Source organism: Drosophila serrata, unplaced genomic scaffold (assembly GCF_035046125.1).
Source record: "Drosophila serrata isolate PLE 108 unplaced genomic scaffold, ASM3504612v1 contig_359, whole genome shotgun sequence".
NCBI classification, from domain to species: Eukaryota; Metazoa; Arthropoda; class Insecta; order Diptera; family Drosophilidae; genus Drosophila; species Drosophila serrata.
In genome coordinates this window covers 1,498,825-1,520,444 of record NW_028257257.1, presented here as the reverse complement: position 1 = coordinate 1,520,444, position 21,620 = coordinate 1,498,825, and the positions used below count along the sequence as shown (strand labels likewise).

The window sequence follows — 21,620 nt, the reverse complement described above, 5'->3', positions numbered from 1 at the left end:
ACATTTGTGTACTTTATTGCATTTACCAAAAGGGGAGTTAGGGGAATAGGGAGAGATAGGGTTCGTTTGAAAGGGTGAAGCAGCCATAATTATCTTATATTTTATACAGAGAAAATTCATTTAGATTTTAAGGGAATTATGTGGTTAATTTAAACTTCAATAGCTTCGGGGAACCGAAAATACTATACACTTGCAGAGAAAATTCATCATAACTAAGCCATAAATGCATGTATTACCAAACGGAAAACGCTCCTGAGATAGTTTTTACAAGTTTAATAAATCTGCATACGAAATAGAAAATGTAAAATTTTTGCTCATTTTTGACAATTTTATTGATGTAACCTCTTATTAATTTTGAAAAAAAATTATACAAATTTTGTATTTCACTGGACATGGCTAGATCGATTCAGCTGTTCATGCTGATCAAAAATCCTTCACTGTGTTATATGCTTTTGCCTGAAGTTAAAATACCCCCAAGATCTAAAAAAAATATATAACAAAACTTCATGTAATCATTTTTTTAGCAACATATTCTAGGGGTTTATATATCCTACTTACTAAAATATATAAAAATATAAAGACATCATAACCTTTATTATAAAAGTCCTACCATTTCATACCCCACTCATTGTTTTTGACATTTTCCAGCAATAGTTTCAATCATTTCCCAGCTTATCCCCACTCTCACCTCCTGTTTCAGGTAAAGGGAAATCCCCGCATTAGTTCAGTGGCCTTTACCGGCTCCTTTGGGAATATACATTTATCCTGACTGGTAGGGAGCCTGCTCTATAAACATTTGCGCATATATCCAGCTGAGGCGCCTAGTTTCAATTACACACGCACTTGGCGAATGCCAAAGTGGAAAGTGGGTGGAAATTGGTGAGGAAAATGCTCGCAGGGTAGGGGAAAACTGTTGTAGGGAAAGTTCCACATTCTCTCCTTTGCAATTGTTGCGCCTTTTATTTGTTTGCTTTCTGCTGCTCGGCGCTTCGTCCTCCAGTGCTGATGTTTGTTGTTGTTAGGACCGTCGTCATCGTTTCGTGTCATTGCCTTTGTTTGCTTTTTGCAGCCTGCCTACAGTTCGCAGGATACGAAGGATACGCAGGATATGGCCCCTCTTGCTTGTGTTTATTTTCTTTTTATATTTTGTGCGTGGCGCGCGCGTTACAGTTACGCACAAAGGCGCGCGGAGGAAAAGCGAGAGCAGCGTGAAAAGGACACGCATGTCCTGCTCTAACCCGCTCCCCCGACCCAACAACTTGAGCTGGCACTTGTTAAAGGTAAAAATTTATTGTATCTTATTATTATTTTTTTATTGACAATACGTGACGCGTACAGCAGAAACAAAAAATAAATAAATAAAAAGCGAAACAAAAACGCAGCATAAAAAAGGGACAAAGGACAGAGAGAGAGTGTGAGATCCTTGGCGGCATAAAAAGATTTCATCCAATCGATTCCTCTTTCTCTCGCCCGGCTCTCCTTTTGTTATTTTATAATTTTCGATTGTTTTGTTTTGCTGAACACTTTCTCACACCCATCCTTACGTACCGGAATATATATATGTATATATAGAAAATATATCCCTTGCTCCCGATTTTCCGCTGACATTGCGCTTTTGTTGGCCCGCATGACAGGAACTAAAAACGAGACAGGATTGCGAAGGACGAACGGCTGCGAAATCCAGGACACGCGTGCCTGCCTTTCGACCGCCTTTGTTTTTCCACTTTGCCTAGTTTTTCCCTTTTCCCTGATTCCCTTTTTATTCTGTTTTTTTTTTTAATGGCAGCTAGAATGCCATTAAAAGCGGCTTAGCGCAACCTCCTTCTTTATCCTTCGGGGGCAACGAGTTTGGCGTTAATCATTGTTTTGCGACCCGCAAATCGAAGATTACGGCCGAACAATTAAGTTAATCAAATCCGGACAATGAGACGAGAAATCAAGACATTATACCCGGTGAAAGCACAACTTTCACCAAGGCGACCACTTCCTTTTCACCCCTTTTGAAGTCCTTAAAGAGCAGAAACAATTTGCTGTGCTACCTTTGTTGGACTCAAACACATACACACAGACCCACACACACACACCCTCACTAGCACCGAGAAGAGGTCCTTTCGACGAGCGTTTTATCTACGGCTACGGCTGCTAGGAAAAGTTTTTCCTCATTTTCCTCGACGCTCGCTCCCCAGCTCAACGCAGCGCCCGGGGCCAAGTTTTTCGTTTGCTTCAATTAATTTTCATTTGTTTACTAATCTAACAAATTAAACTAACGGTTAGGGGTGGGGGCTGAAAGAGACGAAGAGCTAAGGTTTTCCGCTTTCCCGGTCTCGCATGTCTGTGAGCAGCGGAAATTGAAAGGATTTTTCGGGCCCCTTCGGCACAGGAGTGGGCATGACATCCACAGATCCTGTGGCCTTGTGGCGGAAAAGTCGTAGGCGGGAAGGGGGGGAAATGGAAAAGCGTTGCCCTGACACTGCCAATTGAAAGTTTAATCATCGTGATCTCAATTGGCCGGGTCACCCACCGTTGGCAATGTCTTCTCGACGGGTTTTTCAGTATTTGCCGGAAACTGATTAGCAAATTTATGGTTAGTCCGCGAAATGATTTCAAGGCACTTCTGCGGTTTCTTCCGGTTAATGATAGGAAAGTTTTGATTTGTGGAGAATATAAAGAGGTGGGGCTTGGGAAAATGTATAATCTCTGAGACAAATTAAACTAGTAAAAGGGTTTACAAATCAAGATATGAGAAAATCGAAAAGTATAACTTTAACTTTTCTTATTTAATTGAAAACGGATTGATTTCTTTCTCTATGATTTATTTAAAGTACATAAACATAGCTTTGGAAATCTTTCATCCTTTTCCATAAAAATCTTCTACTTTTAAAGATTTCCATCTGAGGAATCTCCATCCGGGTTCCCCCGTCGATTTCCATCTCCCATTTTCCCCTTCCCGCTCTCATCTCCATTGGTTAACAAGTTGAATCATCAGATTTCTTATCAATTTCTGTTGCCATTTCCCATCCTTGACCCTTGGTCGGTGTCGTGTCCCTTACCCATTATCCCCATTTTCCCGCATTCTTCTATTTCCCTTTACCATAATTTTCCATAGCTATTTTTACTTTTCCTTTCGCCGCCCAAGCGAAACTGATTTCGGTGTGTATTTTATGCTAATTAATTTTTCACAGCAAAAAATTTTCAGAAAAAAATTCTAGAGATATATCTGAGTGTGTGTGTTTGGGGAAATTGGTTTGGATTGAGTATAGAAAAAGGTGTGGGTGCCGGAAAAATCAGGATTGATAGGCTTAAAGGTGACTGACAGAAGAGGGAAATAACTTTAAAAACTGGAAAACGAAAGCTTAAAAATATATTTGAGAACTGTCTTCCATTCTATAAAATATTTAAAAGAATATATTATATTTTATTCTTTTTCTTAAATACCTTTATCAATTAAAAAATCAATTTGGAAATGTTTTAAACAAGCAGTCAGCTTTTCTCTGCTTCAATTAAACTTTGATTCCCTTGAGATTTACCTGAGGAGTCTTTGTGAAATATAATATTATTGAACGAGGATACAACTTCCAAACTCTCTTTCTCGCAAATGGAGTTTTTCTTGACTTTTCCAAACTAACTACATTTCCCATTTAAATAATCTGAAACAATCTGTCACCTTTCCCGCTCCTGGACCCAACTCCAAAATGAAATCTTTGATAAATGCCCAAATAATTGCCCGTTCAGGCCAAGGACGATTAGGATCTTCAGGAGCAGGCGAAAAAGAAATGGCCAAAACTTTTGTACATTTCATTTTCGCGGCAGACTGGTGACTGGCCCTTGGTCGCGTCAAATGTCGCGCCGAAAATTATACCTTTCTCGGATGGGAAAGGGACAACAAAAAAGCAAAAAACAAAAGGACAACAAAACAAAAAAAATGGCCAAATAGCTAGTGTAGAGTGCAGGGCGGGGATATTCCCTCAATCCTGCCCTTCGCGTTGTGGCCTGGCCAAACAACTTGGGCATTTTTCCGGCTTTTCTTCGGCGTTGACGTTGATGTTGGTTTCCCGCCGTTGCCCCTTCTTCTTCTCCTGGATTCGTATTATTGTTGTTGTGCATGCAGCCACGCCCACCAGATGAATGCCTTTTCACTGCCTCCTCTGAGTTTTCCCTACCATTTTCCATGACAAGCTGTGCACTAGGAGAAAAGGGGTGACTCATTATTTTAAATTTGTTTGAAATAATCCACCAATTTGTAGTACCTTTACCATTTGTTTTTGAAATAAAATCTTTAATAAACATTTTTTAATTAGATTTATATATCTTTCTGCAAATCTTTTCTATCACTTTCCCTTCTCGGGGTGCACATTTTTCCCTCTACCTTTTATGTATTCAGTCTCAGTGCGCTCACTTGACTTTAATTCTTTTTTCACACGCCCACTTCGTCGCTGGGAAAATGGCAAGGGGGCCGTGGCTCAGGGAATGGCAAGTGCAATTTCCTAACGGCTCTCGAGCCGCACACAACAACGAGAACAAAACTATATATATCCCCTCTTTTCATACAGGTTGGGAGGGGGAAAAACCAGTGAAACATGGTTGGGCTTTGCATTCAGATGAGCATGTCAGCCGAAAGGTGCGTCGTCCTCGTCGCCCCCGAATGCAGGGAACCCCTCCTCCTTGGCCAGGCAACATTGAGTTGTAATTGCTCAACATGCCACACATTTCTACAATTTTATGTAGATTTAATAGCTTCCTGACGCTCCCAGGCAAATGGCACTGGATCCTGCCGCCGCCTCCTGTCTCGCATTTCATTTGCTTGCGTGACATTTCATTCGAGAGTCACTGCTCCGAGATTCCCCCAGATACGAGTGAGTTTGTGCCGCAAATTGCTTGGGATCGGTCATTTTCCACCGCTTTCCCGTAGCCTTTCTCTTTAATTGATTTAAAGCAAAAGTTGCCAAGTCCCGGGGAACACGTGTCCGGGAATGTTGCGGCCAATCGCGTGGAAAACTTGTGCCCAGGAAAAGCCTTTCGCGAGCCGAAAACCAACAACTTCCGACACTCGACTTGACATGTTAATTGGCAGGCAGGAAGGCACCCAGGCAGAGAGCAATCATCACGAGAAGTTGTCCTTGGGAACAGGTTTCCAGGTCCTGTAGGATGTGTTCAAGGTGGACTTTGGGTCCGGTTTGGGAGAGACATTTAGCTAAGGATTTATCAAGTAAAGAAAGCTTAGCTGACTTTGGGCCAAGCAAAAGCATTTGTTCTAAGAAATAAATATCTTATGAAACATTATTGCTCTCTCTGAATATTTTTTGTACTTCTTTAATCTGAGGATTTTCCAAGAAATTATTTTTTTGCATGGTTTATGGACTTTGATATATTTCCCAGAAGTATTTAGATGTTATCCTCAGTTGAATCTTGTTTAAATATTTATTTATTCTAAGGGATTTTCATATATTTTTTGAGCTTATGAAAATAAGTATAAGTGTAGCTTCAAGAGCAATAAATTTTTATATGTTCTTTGCACACTAGTAAATACTTATAAACTAAATGAAATATTTAGATTAGATTTAGATTCTAAGTACTGGCTTAACTACCCTTCTACAATCTATCAATATATCAGTTATAACTACTAGAAATAATCCCTTAATGCTTAAGGTCTTCACTACCTTAAAACACATATCGTTTTTCTACATATTCTCCCCTCAAGCTTACAGGATTTCGGGACTTCCCCATCCCATCTCTCGTTTTACACGGACTTTAGTGTGCTTTCCCTTTGCACAAAATATGCTTAAACATCTCATTTGGCATTTCCTTTGAACATCCCTTAGCTGCTGGCTCTGGCTCATACATCAAATATGAATTCGTTTGGCATTCCGGGCCATTTCGTGCTGCATCTGTAGCTGTGGCAGTAGCTCCTGCATCTGCATCTTGCAGCTACTGCTGCCACTGCTGCTGCTATTAAGTATCTGGCAGATACTTTGGTGCACATTTTGCAGCTCGCTTGTAATTGTATGCAGTTCAGTGCATAGGGAGGAGGAGGAGGAGCTCCGCATATGAAATTGCCTCCTGATGGAGTGCTTCAGCAGCAGCCAGAGGAGGAGGACCGAGACTAGAAAGTAGAGAGTAGAGAAAGTGGAGCACCCTGGCAAGTAGTTTGCCAAGAATTGTCGCGGATTGCTGATGAGGCTGAATGCGGGATTCGGGATGGGTTTGCAAGGGGAGGAGATCTTGGAGTGGAGAGGCGGACATTTGGTTGCCCGGCAATTGACGGTTGTGGCTGCACATTTTATACATATATACATGAATATATATATATATCCCGGATCCCTCTGCCACTTCAGTTTGCAGAGTCCCTGTCAGCTTTCCCTTTTTCCTAGCTGAAAGCCAAAGCAATCCAACAGTCCGCAAAATGCAGCCGCATCAGCAGGCATGCACAGAGGGAAATTCAGTTGGATTTTAAAGAGATTTTACGGAAAAAAGAGACAATGATACCACACTTTGATTTAAATAAATAAAATTAAATTAAAGTGAAGAAACATGAACTTCTAAGACTATGAGACCTTTTTAAATGGCTCTCAGGGGTCAAGTAGAAGTCTTAAATTTATTGCATAAACTTTAGTTTTTCCTCAGTATTTTCTCCAGTGCATCCCTCCAGCCAGAGAGCGTATTTGTATCTGTATCTGGGCTTTGGCTCGGTGCGTTTGTTTATGGTTTTATTTGTGCAGAGCTTAGCTCGCCACCCACTCTATCTCCTCCCTCTCCCTCCATCTGCATCCTCAGATTGTTTGTCTTTTGTGGTTGTGAATGCATTTTTCAAACAAATTGCAAATCATTGCCTAACAATAGTTGCCTCTGCACCGCACTTCACTCTATCCTTCCGGATCTCTGCTCTATATAAATCCACATATATCCCTCGGAGTCCGTGCTGGTGTCTCTGTGTGTGTATTTCGGGATGTGAATCTCCGACCACAATGACAGTGATTTAGTTTTTGGCTGTGAGTCCATTACATTGGGTTTTGTGGGTTAAAAGGGGGGTAAGGCCCAGGCCCAAGGTTAATGTTAAATCTTGCAACTTGGCTAAAGTTTTGGTCCTCGCCATTTGTCTGTGGGCAAAGGAGTCGGTGTCGAAGTTGGAGTTCCGCAAACTTAAATTACATTTAAAAATCCCGAGGAGCTTGGCTTTTTTCGGATCTATTTACGTTTGCGATTTGTCAAATGGAATTCGTTTCTTTTCTATTTTTCTTCCTTTGGTTTTTCGCAAAGTTAATTTGCAGACATTTAGCCGGGAATAGGACAGGACACGGGACACAGAAAAAATAAGAATGAACAAAACTTTGGAAGCAAGAGTGGAAAAGGACACCCTGGGAGCTGCCTCTGGAATTCATTTTATTGAATTAAATTCCAAGAAAATGTCCCAGGGATTTGTTTGCCTTTGTTTGCAGCCGCCATTTATTTGTTTGTTTGTTTGTCTGTCTGTCTTTCGTCCTGCGAGAAGTTTCCGCCGAGGAATTTCGCTGACTTTGTTTAGCCCACTTAGCACAGGGCAATATGTATAAATGTGCATAAGTATACATCATAGAAACATGATTTCTCTACGCTTTTATTGTGTGTGCAGGCTGTGCTGCCTCGTCCTTCGTCCTCGTCCTGTTAGGAACCATTGACCCACAAAAAATATACACACACAAACACACACAAGAATGGAGCAAGCATCAAGGATTTTGTTCTAAAAACCATCAAGAACCAAAACTTGAAAGCCGAGCTCTTGTCTTGATGTTTTTCAAGTCACAATTTTAAGTCACGATTTTCACAGAGCAAAATATAGCTTTCTATTAAATTTCTATGGTTTATTTTGTTTTGTTTTGCTTTGTTGAATTTCACATTTCACTTTGAAAATCCTAATTACCCCAGAGATTTATTTTCTTATTGAGAAATTGCGGTTGCACTTGTTGTGTTTTTGATTGGAATTGTGTCAGAAAATAAATAAAGAGAGAAACTAAAATTGTTTTAAAAACTCAACGATTGTTTTGTATTTTCAAATATTTAATATATCTAATTAGTGTCACATATGAACTTTATGGAAAAATAATTTTATGCAACTATCACAATATAATGATTCAATTTTTAATATAGAATAAACCACAAATAAACATTTATTCTTTATTTGCATTTGGTTTCCTTTGAGTTTTTTAAATAATAAAAAAATTTGCAATTTCTTTTGTTAATAAACTTTATGTTGATAAAAATAAATTAAAATGATTCTGAATTCTGTATATATAAACACTTCTTATTAATGAATAAGATTGTTTCAAACTATAAAAAAAGGAGACCGTTTATTACAAATTAAATTATTTTTTAATGTCTTATAATATTACTATGTTATTTTTGTAATAACTTTTTAGTTTTTTCATGAACTTCCCCATAGCTTTAAAAGCAATAAAATTTGACCTAGTCTTAAAACTTTCACCATAAACCCAACTTACTTGTTTTTAACAGTTTTAATCTGTTTTTTTTATAGTTTATTGATTTATTTTTTTATTTTTTTTTCAGGAAAATTCCTGCACTTTGCCCTTAAGTATATAACTTGGTTTATCCAATTTCAGCGTTAATTCAGCACTTGTTTAAACTATGAAAATTGTATAAAATTGTACCAATAAATTGGCAGTTGTTTCTGTTTTGTATTTCACTAATTTTAAAATTCCATTTGTGTTTTTATTTCGTGTATTTATTTTTTATGTTTATTTAGCAAACGCGTTTTGCGGGTCAGACGACGATTTATTCTCTCTTTTTTTCTTGCGACTGCAACACGTTGTTGACACGAAGACAGGATAACGACTGGACTTTGGTTATCTCTGGTCGTCCTTTCCTTCAACCGAACCGAGCAAAATATCAAATTTGACTGAATTCTCGAATTCAAAGGAAAGCCCAGCGAAGCCTCATCAGCGGGCGGGAATGTTGAAAAATAGAACAAAAGAGTAAGAGAGTGACTCTCTGTGAACTCCAGGGTATGGATGGCAACGAAACGCTAACGAGGTCTGTTCGCTCTTACACCCCAACTCACTCTCTTTGCGCCCACCCCCGCACTTTCACAAATTGAGCTATCAACTGTTTCAAGCATGTCAACTGTTCCACTTTCTCTCTTAGAGGGATTTGTAATGAGGTTTGATTTATATAATTTTTTTATTTTAGATCTTTCCTTTTGGTTTAAATATTATTGATATATATTATTTGTAATTTATATATTTTATTGTTTGAGCAATTCTTGTTACCCGGCTATCTCTGCCGGCGCTTGTTCTACTTTCGCTCAGCGACTGCGCAGGCTGACCTTTAGCACTCTCTTTACTCGCTCTCTTGCTTTCAATCTGGCATTCAATTTCGCTTTCAACCGCTCTCTTCTCTGCTCTGGCACTTGCTTTGTGCCGCTGCCATGCCATTCCGTTCCGCAGGATCTCCCTGGCTTTTCACAGGACCTTTTGTGTGCTATTGTTGTTGCTGCTGTTGCTCCTGGTGTTTGTTTCGTGTTCATGCGTTTTGTTGTGGTGTGCGCAACAGGTTCACACTGTTTTTGGTCCTTGCGAGTCCTTTTCCCATTCCCTCCGCTCCCCTTCTGAGCTTTGTATTGCCATTTTCCTTTGAGCTGCTTTGCCTGTTGTTTTGGTTGCTATTTTGCTTGATTTTCCTCGTATATTTTTTTATAGATGCTGCCCAGAAGTCGTTGTTGTGTGTATTTATTCGCAGGATAAAAGAGGAGAGGGTCCTTTTTGATTGTTTTTTACGGCATATGCAGATGTTAGATGGAAGATGATTGTGGTTTAGTTCTGGGTCTCAGAGATACCTAAAGGTCTCTTTGTTTTTGAGTTCTTTAAGGTTTTTTACAATTATTTTCTAGGATATTTGAATATTCTAGAGATGTTATTGAAGGGAAAATAGTTTTAAAAATTATTAACCAACAATTTTAATTCGTTGGTTTAAGGAAATATCCAAAATTCAAACTCGTAATGAAACCAAAAATATTTCAAAATAGATTTAAAGCAAAATCCAACTTCTTAACTATGTAAAAACTTTTAAAAACCCTTTATAATTTCTTTCATATTTCTGAAATTGTTTAATCCAAGTTTTTATAAAGTTAAAACAGCTAAATTTTCCAATTTTCCATTTCCACTTCCATCTCTAAAAGGTGCACTAACTAAATAAAAGCGTTATTTTCTGGCTGCTTTGACTTGCTCACCGCTTTTCTTTTGGGTTTATCCTGCGTGCTTCTAGCAAGGACTTTCTCACTCTCTCTCTGTCTCTGTGTTCGTTTGTGTGTGTGTGTGTGTGTATAAATAAATTTGCATATAATTGTTTGCATGTTGAGTGCCTTTTAATTGATTTTATTGGTTTTACAAGCACTGCACACGGCAGAAAACAGTAAAACAGCAAAGCAGCCGCCGCAACGGAAAACAAATACGATAAAAACGAAAGGAAAAACGGAAAACCGAAGCGGAAATCTCTGTATATCGCTTAAGCTCTCTTTCGTTGCAGTTATAACGGTAGATGTAAGTATGGGTGTATGTGTTCTTCAACCTGTATTTGTAATTGCAACTATGCACTAAGAGAAATAAGGGTAGAAAAAGAGTTTCATATATACAATAGGGAAGTTTCCTTGACGATGTTTTTTAGCTTTCTGGAATTTTGTCTCATAGTATTTTTAAGAGATCAAAAAGAACTCTATTTTAATTATTTTCAGTTGTAATTAATATACATTTTCTCCCCCTGTAACCTATATCTCTGGTATTTATTTACTTGTAAGCGCTTTCGGCCCCAGGAGCAGAAGCGCAACCAACCGAGTTCATATATGAATTAACAATGCCTCCATATCTCAATCTGACTTTGTTTGTCTATCTGTGCGAAGGTCCTGTATAAATTATGCAATTTATAAGCTGCATATTTTATGGGTCGCAGGTCATAAATTGTTATAACCCCACAGAAACCCCCGCCGCTGCAGGACCTCCATGTTGTCTTTGGTAATGAATGCAAAATCGATTGGCAATTTATGCCGCATTATTACATTTCGTTTAAATCAAGTATTTTTTCAAACCAAAAATAAATTAAATAAAATGTTATATAAAATATATTTAATATAATAGAGATATTTACATACTATTTTTGGTGGAATATACCCAAAAATAAAGTCAATTTCAAACAACAAACCATTTTGAAAGTAATTAAAACCGTCTGCATTAACTAAAAGGAACAGAGAAAAACTCCGAATTGGTTGCCTGGGTTATATAATTTCCCTCGTCCCTCGTCCCTCGTCCTTCGTCCTTCGTCCTGCGGCCCGTCATCTGTCTGTAGCTAATCAAAAACTGCGATTCATTGCCGCAGCACAAGAAGCAGAGCAAGATGAAGTGGGCGAAGCAGCAGGAGCAGCAGAAGAGAAAGAATCAAAAGGGAGATGGAGAAAGGGAAATAAAGCAAATAGCAAACGACTTCTGCCAGTGACAGACACTAGAGGGAGCCACTTGGGATGGCAGTGGGCGGTGGGCGTGGCATTGTCCAAGAAGTAGTAACTTCAGGGATCACAGAAAAGTAAACTGAGACAAAAACTTATGAATACAGAAATGTTGGACCCTAAGTCCTTCTTTACTTACATTTTTTTTAATTTTTAGTTAATTGTTTTGATGTAATTTTAATTTTTATCTAACTAACACTGACTAACTAATGCTGATCAAGAATATATATGATTTATAGGGTCGGAAATGATTTCTTTACTTTGAAAAACGAATCTGACTGAAATTATAATACCGTGGGTATAACGATTTTAATTGGATTCTAATTCGCATAAAATCTTAGACTGACTTTTAAATTTTATTTGCATTTATTTTACTTATCAAATTTATTAATTCTATATCTCACTGTAGTTTTCCTTAAAACTATAAAAATATCACCCTCTGAATAATTTTTTTTCCCCAAGTGCATCCCAGAGCTGAAGGCAACCGAAGCCCAGGCAATGGGTGTCAATGACTGTCCTGGCAGCTGGAAGGTGATAATAATCAGTTGGCAGTTTTAACAGGACACACGCACGCCACAAGCCACAAACACGCTTGCTGCTGGCTCATAGAAAAACTGTTGACGCCGCCGCCATGGTAATCCATCTTCACAATGGTTGCTCCGGACACCAGTTATCTGGCGGCTGCTGCTCCACCTCCAGCTTTAGTTTGCTCCTGCTCCTGCTCCTGCTCCTGCTCCTACTGCTGCTCCACTCATCACTTCAACATAACATCCTCCATCCTCCAGCCATCTGATGGGGCAGTAAATCCAGCAGTAAAGAAACTAGATACAAATATCTTTAGCCCCAGCTCTGCGAGTGTGTGCCTTTGGCCTTTGCTGTAATTATAGTGGCAGCTTATTCCCATCACCCATCACCCGAAAGTCCTAGCTCCCAGCTCCCAGCTCCCATCCTCTTCCCCCCAGCGGGCGAGCATATCAAGTGAACTGCCCAAAACACACAGGCACATAAAACCCATACACTTAGACATTGAAGAGTCCTTAAAAAGGACAAATAAATTAAATAAAATATAAAAACAAACATATGCAGATTTAAGTATTTTTTCAGGTATTTAAATGTACGAAAATACGTTTTGCATTTTAAGGCAAACAGTTCAAGGAGGAGCAAAGGATTTTGTGATTATATTTCTCCCAGTGCCACAACTGTGACGAATGCCGTAAAGCAAGTCACATGTGTCCTCGATGTTCGTAAAGTTGATTCATTCATTGCTAAAATTTATACGACCCCGGATACAGCACGGATTTTCAGCGGTTCAGCAGCAGCACCAGGACTCTGATGCTGATGCGGATTCAGATACGGCTACAAGTCCACATGCGAATGCGAATGAGGAAAACGAGGAACAACGATGATGATGACTTGGATGCGGAGGCAGATTCGGATGATTCGGATGATGATATGCCGCCGACAATGGCAATGACACTGGCAGCTAATGCCGCCCGCTCGCTGTGCTACACCGCGTGTGTCCTTGCCCGGCCTTGTTTGCGCCACCGAGGCGGATGATTTATCTCGCAGCTGGCTGGAACAGAAGTGTCCTGATTCTTCTGGTTCCAGCTACCAATTAGATGGCCTCCATGGAGGACTGAGAGGCGACGCCAAAACAAAACATCCGACGGCAATTTAAGTCGCCGCGCAGCGGGAAACCCAATCGAAGGAATCCTTGCAAGTTGCAGGGCGGAAAAGTATATCTATATAAATATATCGATAAATGGGGTGTTGATTGCGGCAATAAACACGAAACGAATGTGATTTTAATAGTGTTTGTTTTGGGATTTGTTCCAACCGAAGGATTTTTTTGGGGATAAAGTAAGGAGCATATTCCGGATGTATTTTTATAAACCGGAAGTTCTTAGAAAGGAAAACTTTCTTAGTCCTAGGACTTTCCAAGGCTTGGCTTACTACTATAATTTATTTGAAGTCTCTTCATGGATCTCCTAAAAGCTCATTAATTGTCCTTGGACATCAACTTCTTGCGACGGCGGGCAAATTTAATCAAATCTTGTTCCGTGGGCCGTGGTTCACTGTACTTTTGCACCCAGGCTTCAGCCATTTTGTTGTATCTCTTTGGATCATTGAGAAACTCGCCTCCCACTTCTACGTTCCAGGCATTCTCCACCTGAGGTGAATTGATGGTGGCCAGCAGGATCTGCAGGATCTGGTCAATGCGAGCCGTGGGTATCCAGTGCTCCGCCTCCAGAATGGGCATGCACACCTGGCCGCGTTCATTCACATTCGCATGATAGATCTTTGTGTTGATGTGAATGCGTGGCGGCTTGAAGGGATAGTCCTGCGGGAAGTCAAGCTCCACCTTGAAGGCACCCTTGTCGTATGGCGGAGAATCTGGCAAAAGCAGGGCCGTCCACTTGAAGATATTATTCGCCTGGGGCATGAGGTTCCGGAACTGTAGGTTCTTGGTATCCTCCAGCATCAAGGCTAGCTCATGGTTGAGCCGCTTCGGACCCTCCATAAGGAGTTCCTCCTTCTTGGCCATCTTGGTGATGTTTTAATTTACCGGAATTTATTATTTATTAATATATTTAATTATAATATTTTTCTCTTATATGATGTGAGTTTTGTTTCATGCTCATTGTATTGTGTACAAAGAGAACTGAACTTGAAAAATATATCAAGGCTTATACAAAATTAAAAAAGGAAATCCAAAACATATTTAATATTAAATTTTTCATTGACTTGTGAATCCTTTTTATAAAACATTAAGCAATGCTTTTTCCCCCACCAAAAGTACTCGATTTCTTTAGAAAATCCCCTCTGCTTGCTTCGTGGGACTATGAATGGATATGGCGGTGCCAATAGGAATAGCCACACGGATTGAGAAGGAGGACTAACTCCCGAGAAGGGCTCTTCTGTTTGGAGTTCCAATGCATGGATAAAATCCTTTCACATTGACATTAATCCCCGAAATAGCCGGCGAGAGTCCGCCTGACGTCGACAGGCTCTGACAGCAGCACATTAGGATCAAGGCTGGTTGGATGGAAGATGGCAAAAGCAATGGTGGTGGAGAAGGACCTGGAACTGTAGATGGACCAGAACCAGGAGCTGGAGCTGGAGTCAGAGCTATGGAGCTATGGACTGGTGCCTGGAGCAGCCATGGCGGCGATACAATTCACGGGCTCTACGAATGAAAAGCCGTTTTATGCGCTTAGCAGCGTTGAAGTTGCCAACTCTATGCTGTAAGCCTGACCTCATGGACTCTGTCATACACAGGGAGAAAAGCAGAAAAATATATGCATATAAAACAATCACAGAAATTACAACACTTGAAGCCCATAACAAAACCCAAGCTAGGACAAGCCTTGCTTATATTTAGTCATTCCATTTTGAATGTCTATCAAGAGTCCTTCTAAGTATCCTTATTTTTTAGTACACATATTTTAGGCTTATTTATTTCTCTAAGTGCCTATATAGTGCTTTTTATTCCGGCATATTTATAGCACAGATTTGATAGCCGGGAGCGGCAGCGTGTGAGTCGGTGAGTGACTGGCATGCCTGGTCGAATAGAATGATCCTGGCTGGCGGATGATGAGATTGCCATTGACATTTTAGTTTTCAATTAGTTGGGTGAACACAGGATGTGACCCAGGATACGGCACTCCGCCACAACCTCCCCCTACACGGATTTATTCATTCCCCCAGGGAAAAACAGTCGTAGTCGTCGTCGTCTGCCCTCATAAATATGTAAAAATCAGCCAAAAAGCAAAAAGAAAGAAATAAAATAATGCTGCGCGGTGCGCTTGCCTTGTTTGCCATTTCACCTGGCAGATAACAAAAACATAAAAATTAAATATCAAAATGTATGCGACAGCACACAGTCAGTGCGTGTGTGTAATTATTTATAAGCAGAGCGGAGAGAGAGATGTCATCGTCATGTAAATGAAACCAGAGGACGCTCCAAGGACCTGCTCTATGGCAACGTCTGAATGCCAGCTAAGCATAATTATTTCATCTCCTTGTTGTGTCTGTTGTGGCTGTGTGTGTGTGTGTGTGTTTGTGTGTGTGTGATTGATAGCTGAAGCTTCCTTGAAGCCTTGAAGCAAAGTCAAGGCTCCTGCCACCGAATCGCTTTGAAGAAGGTTCCCTATCAGATTTATTTGCATTAAATTTAAGCGGCATTCATATGTTTAATTAATATTCAATTTTTGGGTGAGATAATGGTAAATATATATATTAAATAAAAGCATTAACTAGAGGTAGTTTTCTGGAGAGAAATAAGTAATTTAAATTAATGAATATTCTAATCAACTCCTTGATAACTAGTTTCCCTTGAAAAACGTCTGAAACCATCACTAAAGTCTAATGATATATGTAATAATGTGTATTTATGCTAAGTGCTTATTTATGAGTAGTTTCTCCGAAATTTATTTATATCCTCATTAAGCTTATTATAACTTTTGCTAACAAAAATGTCCTATAAATACCATTAAAGGCATGGACACACTCTTCCTCCCCAAGGGAGAATCACAGAGAGTCCTTTTGCCTAATCAATAGTTTCCTTGGGTTTGGGTTTTACTCCTTAGTTAGCATTTGATTTTGGGAAATGCCAAACTCTGGACTGGGCTGGGCCGACATGATAGATGCCTCCTCATCACAAAGAGCGCAGAGAAAAAAAAAACAGAATCCGCTGGCTGTTAAGGCGTCTGACAGCTCAGCGGGTTGCCACCTCCCCCCTTGGGGCGGGGTAAGCGTTCCGGGAGGAGGGTGCCACCACCCAAGGAACACCCTTCAGTGGCGTTGTCGTCGCCATACTTTTAGCATAAACAGCCGGAAGCGGAAATGTTGATGACGCTCGCCGTCGCTCGCTCGCTGGTCGGCGTAGGGTGCTCTCTGGCATATCCTTGTGTGGTCCTGCCCTAGCATCCCCACAGCCCACCGCCCACTGACATCCACCGCATTTGTGTCATTTGTTTAGCTGTCATTGCCGGCGTATTGCCGCTGACAGCTCTCCGTTTGGTTTGGAGCGATGGCGCCAGGATTGAAACGGGGATCGGCGCATACATAATCCTGCAGAGGAAGCGGCGTGGGCGTTGGGGATCCTGCTATTTCTATGAGAAATCACCCAAAAATTAGCCGTCGCCGCATTAAATCTAATCTGATCCGATTTTCTATTACCAATTGTGTGCCCTACGTATCCCCCGTATCCTTTTAAATATATATATCCTGTGTGTCTCTGTCTGTGTTTTATCTCAATTTGCCTGAGGATGTAAGTGTGTCGCTGTCTCTAATCTTTTTATCGTACTTTAACACTTTGGCTTCGGTTTTCGTTGACTTTCACGCCTTTTGTTCTCCGCTCTCGCTGGCTTTTTGGTCCTTTATTAGACCCCGAAAATGAAGGCAGGAGCTGGAGCAGGAGCAACACAACGTGGCGCGAAAAATGTCGCGTGCTGATTTGTCCTTTTTTTTCCACACCCCTTCCTCTCGGCAGCTAGCTGCTTGTCATCGACCCTTTTGGGGTCCTTTTTGTCAAGATCCGGGTATTGCTTTCGTCTCCCTGCGGGGATTCCCCCATTAGGAATAGAGAGAGAGCCTGATATATGACGCGATTAACACGAAAAGGACCTTAATTGATTCCAGGCAGCCTCGTAATCGTAATCGTAAGCATAAGCCTGACCGCCGGCTTTATCGACAAGTGTCAGTTTGGCCAATCGAGTTGGCCAAAAGCGATTGTCGCCGCCCGTGTTTGGCTTAAAGCCCAAATTAATTAAGCAAGAGTCAAGTCCTCAGATAGCATTCCCTGTATTTCCCGTGCACGCAATGTGTTCATGCAACAGATTATTTATGCTTTCAGTGGATGCACGTCACCGCCATCGTCGCCTCGTCGTCATCGTTGCGTTGCGTTGCCATAGTATAATATTAAATTACACCAAGTAAATAAAAGCCAGTACTCACAGCCGGCAGAGGCAGTTAACCGCACACTCATTGCCAGCCTGAGATCCTGAAACCATGAGATGCCAGTGTAGGCGCAGCCACAATTTCAGGGATGGCTGCACAGGATCACCGATGGAAAAGGTGTCCTTGTAGCACTTAAATACCATACTATTTTCTCTAAACTAACTAGAAACTGTGTGAAATTAAAGGGATTTACTAGAAAAGAGTATTTGTCTTGACTTTCACAGGATATAACTTTTTTAATATACATTTTTATTATATATTTCATTAATAAATACTATATGTTTTTATTTAAAAGAAAAAACATATATTGTATTAAATAAAACCCCCTTTTTAAAGCTCTCTGACACACTTTGTAAGCAAACCCATTCGACAGCAGGGCCTTCAACACTCTCGCCTTGCCTGGCTTCCAGTGCGGCTTAATTTGGTGCCGGGCTTTGTCATAAATAATGCAAGGCAAACGTTGCAACAGTCACCGCTCCCTGCCAGTGCCAGTGCCACATACCCTTTTTAAAGACTCCAATACCTTCTATAAGCCTCCCTGTGCTGCCACACAAACCCTTCTCCCGATACCGATCCTGTGTCGTTGTCGTTCTCGTTCTCGTTCCCTCGCGGGCATTACTCAATATGCAGTTAGCTGCGCTCAAACGTGCTGCAATTACGGCTCCAACCTGAGCCGAACCCCCACCCCCCCTTGCCACACTTGCCCCAACTATGCTGCAAACGGCTTTTTGCAGTGAGCAACGTCATTTGTACTTAATGACTTTTCAACGTCGTGTGCGTGCAACGTCATTTTCTTGAGGCTTTTTTGGCTGCTGCCGCTCGGCTCGTTCGTTGTTCGCTCATTTGCTTATTGCTTAACAGCACAAGGGTATAAGGGAGTGGGGTAAGGGGGGTAAAGTAAGAGGGGCAAGTGGGCGATGCCATAAATAAAACACGCACGAAGCCCACGGGGCGGATACGTGATGCGTGCCTGCACCTGTTGCACCAGGACTGCCGCTACGTTTGTGCCGCGTTTAATTGCAAAACAAGTTGCGGCCTCGCACAACGCCTTTTCCAGCACATTTTCCACCCAAAAATACATATAGATTTAAGCACCCTAGAAGGGCCCGCCTTAAGTGGAAGTCATTTTTCACAAAGGATCACTAGACAGTGCTGATAGATCTGCGGGTAATTTAAAGATATAAGTTTAAAATAATTTTTCTCTTAATACTTTCTTGACTGAGCAATTAATTTGTAAAGACTTTAAAATTATAAAATAAAACTGTACTAATATTTGATAATATTTATTGAATATTTTTCTCTAAAACATTCACCCCACCATCACTAACGAAAACATCAAAGCAATCTTCGCCCTAAAAGCCTAAAAAGGAAAAATGGGTAAAGGCATAAAATAAATCGCTGCTTATGCAGTGCAGTCTGCTTATCGGAAAATGTTTAATAAAATACATCTGCCCTTCAAAAAAGAAAAGAAAAAAAGGAAAATACGGAATAGAAGGAGAGTGGCAAAATTATTATATATGGGCCACGACGGGATTTTCCGGGTGGACTAAAAATGATTTAAAATATTTCTTTTGACAGCTCGCCCAAAGTTTGGCCTCGGCTTTAATCGCCTTGTCGATGGGCGATGAATGGGGGGATGGCCCATTAATAACAACAACAAAATAGAAGAGATCAGGGAAAAAATAAAGGAAATGATAGAAAGGAAGTTAGGCGAAGGACAGATACACTTGTGAGTTAATATTAATTAGGAATACAAACAGAGAGCAAGCTTAATATTATAAAGCTCCTCAGGATAAAGTCTTAGAAAATAGTATTTTGCTTCAGGAGTTGTTAACCACAGAAAACTATAATAATTTTTGAACAAATTATTAGATAATACCCTGAAAAGGTTATACATGAAATGGTTTTAATCTCAATATTTTCAGCTAAAACAAAATTAATCTAAAGTCTTTAAAGTAACGTGATTAAGTCCCTTTCCTACTTTCCTATCTGCTTCAATTGCTTTTAAGTGTCTCTAATGTTGTCTCCTTCCTTATTCCTAATCAAAATCATAATACCCTGCCAGGACATATATATAAAAAATGAAATTCAATAAGCGTGATTTGGATAGCCAAACCAACTGAACTGAGGCAAAAGGAACCGCATCGAATCGAGGGAAAAGCATCGCCATCGACATCGACATCATCCGAGCAACTGGTCAAAGCATTCAACCAACCCTCAGTGGGTGTTGTGTGTGCTTGGGTTGTGCGGGTGTGCGAGTGTGCGAGTGTGTGGAAATGGGGAAAAAGAGGGAAATATTTAAGGCGTTGGCCCGGGGATGCCAATAAATCAAAGGGCCCGAAAAAAGGTTGCCCCCAAACAATGCGCGGCATCTGTAGAATTCTCCCCTGGACCACGGACCACACACACACTGCCCACACTCTACACACTCACATCAAATGGGTGTAGTGTGTGTGTGTGGTGTGTGTGTTCTCTGTTTGTTGTTTGTTGTTCGGCGGCTGCGTTGTTGATTCTAGGCACACTTTTGGCAAAAGGCGACGGACTGGGAGGGGATTGTGAACAACTTTTGAGCAATTAAGTTCTCAACTTCAGTTCAATTTATGGGGAATTCGCCACTTTAATTCGATATGTGAAGGGGTATTTTTTCTATAGAAATTTTATATATAAACCTGTTTTAGTCATCGAATTTATAAGAAACTTGAGTCTTGTTGGGTTGAAGGGATATTGGTAGCTCTCTAAACAGTTTTTAAAGATACTTAAACCTTAGATATTTAGAACTCGATGTAACTTTTTTAATTTTAAAACATTTTACCAACTTCAAACTTTTATAGAAAATGCATTTTCATCACCCAAAAATGGTAATAATCCCGTGTTAATTATTTCAGGTAGCTTTCTGCGAGTTTTAAAATACATCAGAAGGGATTCCTTCGTCAGCCGCCTGCCTGCCTGTTGAAAACATGTTCATAATTGGTTTTACACACGTTTACTTATGTTGCATTTTTGCAACATTTTCCCTGTGCCATGGAAAATGCGAGAAAAACAAAGTTTTGCGCCAAACCAACAACCGAGTTTAATAAAATTAATGGCCCCACTTTTCGCCCGGGAAAAGTGTCGGAATGACCGCTGCAGCCTGGGTGAGGAAAATCATCGTTCTGCCATGCTTGGAAATGGAAAATGGTTGTGGAAATGGAGCTGGAGATGGAGATGGAGATGGAGATGGAACATGGAGCCCTGTCCTGAGCTGCGCGCGTGCTGAGAGCGTAAAGCTGCTAAGCGGCTTAAAGTTGTAGAAAGTTTTTCTAAACTCATTCGCGTCACCAAAGGCGCCGCCAAAGTTATGAGTGCCTGTGGCTGTAGCTCCTTTGAAGTAGTGAGAAAAATAGTCTAGTATATATTTAAGCAATTAAAATAAAAAATAAAAATTGCCAAATAAAATACGGTTGCTGTGTTTGATGCTTTTCAGATGAAGGGAACCTTTATCTACCACAAACCTTCCCTTTATTATTGATATCTCAAACTTAATTAAAAAGAATGTCATCCTGCTTTGATTTCCTTGTTATTTTCCCATTTTTAAATAAGTTTGACCCACTTTTCTTGCAGTGTCCTTTCCCCCCAAGGCACACAAAGGATGCTGTTTCTATGAATCAGAGTGCTGAGGGGATGCAGCCTGCTGATCCGGGCTCCACAAAGAGCCATAGAGAATCGCAGAACCCTAGACTTGGACTCCAACAAGTGCAGGACCCGCCGTGTCCTTTATCCCTGGCGCACTCGATGTCTGCGTTGCCACGGCACAAATGAAGTGAAGCGCTGCGCGTAAAAGGATTAAGTGCGCTTAATATCATTGATGAGCCTCGGCCAAGGCTCACATCACATTCCCCCCCTTCCACATGACATAGAGCTACCAGATTTTTATGAGATTTTCCTAACGTCAAAGGACTTCTTCCTAAAGCTCAGCCCAGATTTTAACTCCACTCCATGGGGAAGCAGCTGCAGCATTCCCATCGCAAGTCCACCCACCCACTCAACTGGGAATGATGGAAAAAACCCACCCCAAGGTCAGACGGACAGCTGGCTAATTAGGAATGCAGCCGAGGAAAAAAACCAAATTCACTTTCGGCAACTTTATGCAAATACCACGGCAAGTTGTGATTCCCAGAACATACGGAGGAGAGTTGAA

General features: G+C 40.7%; 2 protein-coding genes across 6 annotated transcripts in view; both read right to left on the bottom strand.

Moving 5' to 3' along the window:
- Positions 1-21,620, bottom strand: part of Con (leucine rich repeat protein connectin) — a 168,034-nt gene that overhangs the window by 37,379 nt on the left and 109,035 nt on the right. The window contains exon 1 of one of the 5 annotated variants that reach the window (XM_020953846.2): positions 8,472-10,948. The exons of the other annotated variants lie outside the window; for them this stretch is intronic. The gene's annotated coding sequence lies outside the window, so the exon portion shown is untranslated. Of the gene's footprint in view, positions 1-8,471; positions 10,949-21,620 lie in introns of those variants that run through there. 5 annotated transcript variants of the gene reach the window in all.
- On the bottom strand, positions 13,432-17,623 carry LOC110185145 (ubiquitin-conjugating enzyme E2-18 kDa). The gene has a single exon (XM_086838790.1). It carries the CDS (start codon positions 14,025-14,027, stop codon positions 13,482-13,484), a length of 546 nt encoding a protein of 181 aa, XP_086694916.1. The 5' UTR covers positions 14,028-17,623; the 3' UTR covers positions 13,432-13,481.

Excerpts from the sequence above, each read along its gene's own strand:
- LOC110185145 (XM_086838790.1), bottom strand. The coding sequence starts at position 14,027 with ATGGCCAAGAAGGAGGAACTCCTTATGGAGGGTCCGAAGCGGCTCAAC.